General features: G+C 34.7%; 1 protein-coding gene across 1 annotated transcript; it reads left to right on the top strand.

Moving 5' to 3' along the window:
* The first annotated feature begins 4,739 nt into the window (after positions 1–4,739).
* Positions 4,740–6,949, top strand: LOC140990481 (transcription factor HHO3-like). Its single transcript, XM_073460192.1, has 5 exons — positions 4,740–5,117; positions 5,223–5,515; positions 5,619–5,922; positions 6,012–6,088; positions 6,523–6,949. The coding sequence occupies exons 1-5, from the start codon at positions 5,015–5,017 to the stop codon at positions 6,799–6,801; spliced, it is 1,056 nt and encodes a 351-aa protein (XP_073316293.1). The 5' UTR covers positions 4,740–5,014; the 3' UTR covers positions 6,802–6,949.
* The last annotated feature ends 1,885 nt before the right edge of the window (positions 6,950–8,834 follow it).

Below are 8,834 nucleotides of genomic sequence, written 5' to 3' on the forward strand. Positions count from 1 at the left end.
ACCAGAGCATATTTTTTAGCAGTACACAAATTTTATCGAAACATAGGACTTTTTGAGGGTTCGAGTAATATTTTCAAAAACTTTCCAACACGATATATTTTTTGGGAGTATGTTTGGACTAAATGGACCTACTTTCAAGTTTATTGGGCTTAAAACTTTTTTAAAACTTTCTAAATGACAATTTATGTCTCATTATCTTATAAATTAATTATTTAATAATACCTAAACTCCCCTAAACCTAAACCTAATCCTCCAACAGCCGACACCCCCTCCATTCAGAATTATTCTCTCGGTTTCAGCACCTCCACAGCTGAAAAGCTTCCGCCATCCCATTTTCTTGCAAGAAAAATTCACCCGGCAATTTCCGACACTCGTTCTTCGAAGTTCTTGCGTAGATTTTATCAAGGCACACTTTGTAACACTTCTTTATGCATCACACACGTTTTATATGCTGGTGAATGTATTTATGCATGGAAAGTTTCGATCTTGTGTGTGTTCATATTTTTACGAAAAGTTTGACATGAAATTCGTTCTTTTGTTGCATGATACTCACATGGTGTTGTTTGGGTGCAAGGGGGCTGCCGATTTCTTGATTGTTTAGGGGTGATCATGCTGTGCTAAGCTGACATGATGGTTGGAGCATAGGGGTGCTCGGTTCATGGTGGAGGCCGTAGGATGTCACATGAGGGGAGACTAGAGTTTCGGTTGGTTTTGGTGTAAGGTTTGGGCGGGCTCGATCGGTCAGGGGCTGAACCATGCTGAAGCGTGATCCAGGAGGGTCTAACCAAGGCTAGGGGAGGTCCACAACCTGCTGGTCTTGCATTTGGAGCCTCGGTGTAGTGGAGTAAGGGTTGGCCGCGGGTGTGTGCCTTTTGGTGGCTAGCGTGTATAGGGAAGTTACGGGCTGCTTGAGGCTGGGGCCATGGTTCCAGCAGGTTCAGAGGGTCCTAGGGTGGTCTAGGTGAGGTCGGTTAGGGGCTGGTCTCATTGGTTGTAGCCTAGGATCGAAAATGAGGGAGATGCTTCGGCTAGGGTTTTCGATTCATAACTTGCAGAATTTTTCCAGCAACTTGCAGGGCTGGTTCGAAGGGCTAGTTGGTCTGGTTTTGAGGTTTTTAGGACCTTTTAGATGTTTATAAGGTGTGGTAAAAAGTCGGGAAATTTTGGTTGAGTTTCGAGTCAATTCGGGGTAAAACGTGGACTTCGGTCTAAATTTTAAAACGAATCAATTAAGTTTCGTATCAGGCTCGAGTTTAAGTCTAGGAATGCTTAAAAATATGTTTTGTGATATTTTAAGGAGTTTGGTAAGCTTCGGGTCAAATTTTAGAGGTCCAGTGGTAAAATAGTCATTTTGGGTTTCTAGGGGCAAAATGGTCATTTTGCACACGGGGTGAGATTTTTGTCCTGACAGCGCCCTGGGCACAAATTTATCATGCTTTTAAATGGTTATGCATCACGATCATATTTTTATGAATTTATGAAATATACGTTGGTTGCTTGATTTTAAGAAAAATTACGCATGTGCATGATTTTGATAAGTGATGAAAATGATGATGTTTTGAAGGATGAGAATTAGTTGTGGCTATCGAAGTATATGTAAATGCTTAAGACGTATATGTAAATGATGATGATGAGGCTTATGCACAGTGGATGGGTAATACTGTTACTGATGTCCGACAGCCATCGGGTACCGCGGTTCTATGTATGATGGATCCATCGTAAATGATAAATGATGTACGATAGTCACCACTAATGAACTGAATTCACTAAAGGAATGATGAATGATGATTAAGGATGAACTGTTTTGACATGTAACGATTTCATACGACACGTTTACATTACGCTTTTAAAGTTAATCAAAAGTATGTTGATTATGGTATTTTTCACTGTTGTGTGTCATGTATATGTACTTGTTATTCCTGGTACAGGTGTATCGAGTCTTTATACTCACTAGACGTGTGTGATGCAGGTGAGCAGGATGTTGAGAGGACTGGAGGTGCCGAACTCTGAGTAGGCAGACCTGGTGGGACGACACGACCCGAGGAGCACATGTTTTTCCGTACATTTATGTTTTTATGAGTTTAAGAGGATTCAAGTATTTTTACATAAGCTGTTTTATTTCACAGATGGATGTTAGGATTTTATTTGTTTATGCTTTCGTTATATTTTATTAGCAAACACTACGATTTATTTCAAATAGTATTTTAAGCAGGGCTGCATGCATGCAAAATATTCAAACTCCTATTTTCAAAATGTGAGCTTTAAAAAAAAAATTCCGCCTTTTTAAATAAGTAGATGTTTTATACTCTCTTGCTAAGAGATACGCATTCTCTCTACATAAAATACTTGATTGACTTGAACGTGGGAGTGGCAACGCTGGAAAACCTTTCGGCGTCCCACTAACGATCTCTGTTATTTTAAGTATGCAGATATTTCAAAAGCTAAAGAGAACCTTTTCATGAAAAATCATAGTCCGACTCGATGAAACTGCCCACCCATCTCAAACCGAATTCACCATGTCATCATCATTGGCATCGTTTGTGGGAAATCAGATCTAAGACGAAGATATGACTTCCACTCGAAAGTCAGCTCGGAGAGATAATTTCATGAAGGAGTCATCTAACTCAGAGGTGGAAATCCACCCCAGCAAATTTTCGCAGTCAACCCCGAGCAGTCGACTCGGTGGATAGCAGCAGTTGTCCAAAAGCGATGATAAAGAAATTACCGCCCAACAGTAGCCGGGCACCCTTTGAGGAAGAATCACGGGGAGAATCTCCTCCTCATAACAAAACAAAAGGAGGGGGGAGGAAAGCTCTCAGGGATGTTCCAAAACCTTCACCATGGCCGAAGAGCCGGAAAATTTAATACCAAAATTGAAGAAATTGAAAGGACAAGATGGATCCTGTCCAACTCCTCGAGCTCAACCAAGGGGATGTCCTTTATTTGCTTATATAATCAATGAGCTTTTACTTGCTCATTTTAAATCAGCAAAAATTAGGGAATATGATGGGAATTCGGATCCCGAAGAACATTTGGCCCGTTTTGATAACATAGCCATGTTACATTACTACGGTGATGAAATCAAGTGTAAAACATTCTTAACCACGTTGGTGGATTCGGCCCAACGATGGTTTGATAAACTATAACCACGGAGCACACAAAACTTTGAGTACTTAAAAAAAAAATTTTTACATCACTTTAGCAGCTAAGGGTGATCACGGTGCGGTTTTACTATTTTTTTTTAAAAAAATTCAAACTGAATTACCATATACAGTAGGTTAGTATTTTAAAAAAATAATCGCGGTTTTACATATAGAATTAGTCGGTTTTGAGCGGTTTCAGGTGGTTGCAATCAGTTTATAGTTTTTTTAATGAAAAATATTAAAAACATATATTCTAATTTATTTGAAAACAACAACAATATAGTGTCTTCCAATATAAAATATAGTTCAAATCATACAAAGATAAAACTAGATAAAACAATAATCAAGATTTAAAATTAAGTTAATAATTTAACAATACAGTACACTCACAACAAAAATGACATTTACAATATTTTATTTTATTTTTTACTTTTAAACTTCAAATAAAATATAGTGGTAAAAGAAATAAAATATAGTGGCATATTATAAATACCTTCACAATTTCTCTCGCTAAAAATCTCAAAATAAAATATTCATCAGTACGCGGCGGCCCGACCTCCACGTCTCCAGACTCTCCACGCCATCCCAAACCTCAATTCTAACAAATAAATAAATATCGGAGTTTATTTATTTTGTTCCCGAAACTAATAATATTCCTTTTTATTTTTTAATATATATTATATAACAACATATTTAATATTTAAACAGTATAATTTAATGTATGGTTTGGTCCTTTAGAAATTAATTTTTTCCCAAGATAATAACTTTTTTTACCTGTGTAGATAGACATGCGCTCATTAATAAAATTTACTATGCTGTATTCATTATGAAATTAAATTGTGGTATTCAAATACGTATATTTTATATTTTGTTTTGGAAGAAGGCAATAGAACCCCAATTTACTCTCTAAATTTTAGAATAATTAGTTTTAAAAAAGTACAATAATTTTATCCAATAAATATAACATGAACTAATAATATATATGAGTAGACCTCTTGTGAAAATATGTCATGGATCATTTTTCGTGAGACGAATCAACACTACTAATGCTTATAATAAAAAATAATATTTTTGACATGAAAAATAAATATTTATTTATTTTTCATGGATGATCCAAACAGGATATTCGTCTCATTAAACTAACCCAAGAAATATCATCATAAAAGTTTATATATATAAACACATAATCCATTTCAATTTCTAAAATCAAACCAAACATATGCTTCTCTTTTCCAAAACATTCTTACAAAATATTTTCCACAAAAATCTCAAATTAAAAAAAATTTTTAATTTTTTTAAGAAGATATCATTTAAGGGAAATTGAAGCTCCTTACATTATTCGTTTTCATGTGTTACTATTAATTTTGATATATAAAATTCATATTTTGTGAAACGAATTTTCGATTCGAATCATGAAAAAACAAATTATATATGTCAATTAAAAAAATTAAATAAACAAATTTTCACATATCTTAATGATGAAAATTGAATTATCACGTTACTCTACATTCTTGCACAACTAATCTGTAACCACTGGCGGTGGTTATACATATACATATATATATATGACGGAATCTGCGTACCAAGATTATTCCTTTTCGTGATTCCACTATAGATCCCTTTATTCAAGTCTCCTCATTCGGATCTCTGACGGAAAAAGGAAAAAAGAAACAAGAAGTCCCTCATCTTCCCCCACATAATCTCTCCTTGGCTTGGCTCGGCTCAAATCCTAACTGGTTTCTTGTAATGATTTCACTTAGCCAAAAAAATCGAAGGGTGAAAATAAAGAATTTGGCAAGACGTACAGTGAAGGAAATCAGAAAGAAAGATAATCCACAGTCTGAATTAATCACAGTGGTTTTTCAGATAAAATGGAGAGATCTCAAGATTATATACAAGCTTTAGAGGAAGAGCGTCACAAGATTCAAGATTTAGGACTTGAACTTCCTCTCTGTTTTGAGCTTGTTACAAAAGGTATCAATCATACTGTTTATGATTTTTAAACAATTTTGTTATTCTTCAATTTTTGTTTACTTTTTCTTGATGGTTATGGGCTTATTTTATATGGGTAATATGCAGAAATTGAGTCATGCAAACATCAGTTATCTTTGACGACAACAGAGTGTAATTTACGTGGGCAATCTGAATGTTCAGAGCAGACATCGTGTCCGGTTTTTGAAGAGTTCATTCCGCTGAAAAGGGCCTCGTCCCAATCTGATGGTGAAGAACAAGAATCCCAGAAACCAAATAAAGATTTAGCTGATATGAGTAATACAGATGGGAAGAATGATAATGAGAAGAATTCCGAGAAATCAGACTGGCTTAGATCTGCTCAGCTTTGGAATCACACCCGAGATCCATCTTCCAAAGAGGTGATTTTCCAGAAGATTATTGTATTTTTAGTTTTTTTATTAAAAAAATGTTTTAAGCATGTGGGATTTTCCTAATTTCGATTTTTGCATGTTTGGAGTTTAGCATTCACCAAGAAAGGTGGTAGTTACGGAGGTGACGAGAAATGGCGGTGGCCGACGTGATGGTGCATTTCAGCCATTCAAGAAGGAGAAAAGTTTAGGCACTAGCGGAACTTCAACTGCTCCTAGGCAAGTACCAAAGAATAAGTCACCGTCACCGGCATCCACCAGTTCCACGGCCGGCACTGGCGGCGGAGATAAGAAGGAAGAGAACGAAGGGGGGTCTCTAAGAAAAGCAAAGAGGTTTTGGTCACCGGATTTACACACAAGATTTGTGCAATCCCTTCATCAACTTGGTGGTTCCCTTGGTATATATATTAGCTATAAAATCAGATTTAGGCATATAATATTGATCCACAATTGTCTGATAAATGTTGTTATTGATTGGATTATGCAGTTGCTACACCTAAACAGATAAGGGAGTTGATGAAGGTTGATGGACTCACAAATGATGAGGTTAAAAGTCATTTACAGGTTTGTGAACTCATACTTTTAGTTTCATGATATTTCACAATAATGCAAATTTCTTGATGTATCTTGACAAATTAAGAGATGCAATGAAAGTTTAATTCGGTTACTTTGGATTATTGAGCCAATGGGAATAGCAGCTTGGATTGTTATTAAATGGTTTAGGTGAAGAATCTCATGGGAGAAACTTTCATTTGAAGCAAGGACTTTTGTGGTCGTGATGTGAACAAGAATAATGCGAAAGGATCAACCATGTAAAATCCTTTAGATTTTGTCTTGAGAAAGATTATTGTCTTAGCTTTAATTTATTCCGACTTTTAGACCATATTCTAACATGCTTTCTGGTAAAATTTTCCTCGGCATGTTTATAGAAAGATTAAGTCAATCCCTTAATTTCTTTCTTTAATATATTGAATTACTTTCGTTCGATCATTTTTCAGAAGTATCGATTACACATGAGATCGAGAGTATGTGTGCCACCAGAACATGCCATCATGGCTACAACCACCACATCCAGGGATGCCACTCCATCCACCAGAATATATGCCCCAATTGCTTCGGTGGCACGACCCTTTCGAGAAGCATTTGCTTCAGCAGCCCCGCAACGAAGGCGACCACAATCTGATGCTGGAGGCAGCCATAGTGGTGAAGGTGGGGTTGATGGATCCCATTCTCCGGCCACGTCGTCCTCCACGACCACCACCTCACCATCTTACTGATTGTTGTGAAAATGTAGAAACATTTGCAATGACAACGCAGTCAATATAATCTTTTTGTTTTTAACCATAGAGTTACAAAGGCTGGTTTTTTCCTACATTTTGTTGCATTAGTGTGCTCGTTGTATGTTTTATATCTGATGAATTTGGAGGTTTTTCCGTATATTTTCTATTGGTATTACAATTAAAGACTTAAGAAACTAATGACGGCCTCAGAATGTTATAAAAACGGATTTAATTAGATCTTCTACAATGCACAACAATGTCGCCCTTAGATCAACTATATATTCCTTCAAGAGAAGTTTATTGTCGAAATACTGTGTGTAGTGTAGAAAACGAGAAGGATGGGGCCATGGCAATTGTAGCATATAGATTGATATACGTATTTATGCACGTTGGACGAATAAAAAGTCTCCATACAAATATTTTATGCTAACAATTGTAGCATATAGATACCACAATGATATTATAATTATAGATTTAATGAATGTACTGAAAAATCTTGTAAATAGTCATCCTTGAAATTCTCTATTTTTGTTGAAAAATAATATTTAAAATGTGTGTATTGAATATTTGAATGTTGAAAATTAGGTAAAATTAGGTGTTGAATATTGAAATTTGTGTGTGATGATGAAGGTAATGATGTAATTTATTTTTGGATTATTTGTAAAAATTTTCTATAAATAGATCTCTCCTTTTTGAAGAAAAACACAATTGAGTTGAGAGAAAAATATTATAAAGTGTGTAGTGTGATAATTTTGAGAGTTTGAGATTTTTACTTTTTACCGTAAATTTTTACTTTTTCACAACACATTATCAGCACGAAGCTCTAAAAGTCCTCCATATTTTTCCAAGCTCCAAAACAGAAGAAAAAAATAACAAAAGTAATAATATTTATTTTATTGTTTATTTATTTATTGTTTATATATTTACTATATAATATAATGTTATTATAAATAATAAAATAAATTTTTCAAAAAAACTTGTTATAAATCCTGGGAGGATGTTAAGACGACATCCCACACTTCCGGTAAGGGATACGACAAGTATAAAAGTCTATAAGGTTTTTAAACAAAATATCTTATGACACATCATTATAATATTGTGATATGATATACATAATTATTTAAAACATTACTAATATTATATACACCATATTATTACCATAAAATTATACAAATACATACATTTATTTTCTTGTACACCAACGGTCATAAACGGTAACAAAACGGCTAGTTTTTGCCCTATAAATATGATCTCACAAACACATTCAATCACTCCAACTTTCTCTTCTTCTCTAAAATTATTCTTCATCAAATTTTTGAAGAAAAAAGAAGATGGCTTTCACAAAGTTATTTTTAATTATTTTGGTTATAATACTCACGAATCTTGTACTTATCGGAGAATATCCTCCTCATGTGTTTTCTTTATTTTTACGAATGCTTGTATTTGTTGTTTATCCATTACTTTGTATTGCAATATTCATTAACTAATAAAATGCATCATAATTTTTTTTAGTACCACCATGTCAAACTTGACAAAGCTCGAATTTGTTGCACTCGACATTACGGGGAAAAATTATATGCCATGGACTCTCGATGTAGAAATGCATCTTGAGTCATTGGGTCTAAGCGAGACAATTAAAGAAAATGGTATATCTTCATCACAAGAAAAAGCAAAAGTTATAATATTTTTGCGTCGACATCTCGATGAAGGTTTAAAATGTGAATATCTCATCGAAAAAAATCCCATGGCTCTGTGGAAAGGATTGAAAGAAAGATTTGAACATATAAGGGAAGTTATACTTCCGACCGCCCGTGATGAATGGAATATGTTAAGATTCCAAGATTTTAAGAAAGTCAGTGATTACAATTCAGCGATGCATCAAATAATCTCGCAGCTAAAAGTTTGTGAACATGAGGTCACAGAATCGGAAATGCTTGAAAAAACATTTTCCACGTTTCACGCATCAAATATAACTTTACAGCAACAATATAGAGTGCGTGGATTTGCGAGATATTCTGAGCTCATCGCCT

This window comes from Primulina huaijiensis, chromosome 12, assembly GCF_012295235.1.
Source record: "Primulina huaijiensis isolate GDHJ02 chromosome 12, ASM1229523v2, whole genome shotgun sequence".
In the NCBI taxonomy this organism is placed as follows: domain Eukaryota; kingdom Viridiplantae; phylum Streptophyta; class Magnoliopsida; order Lamiales; family Gesneriaceae; genus Primulina; species Primulina huaijiensis.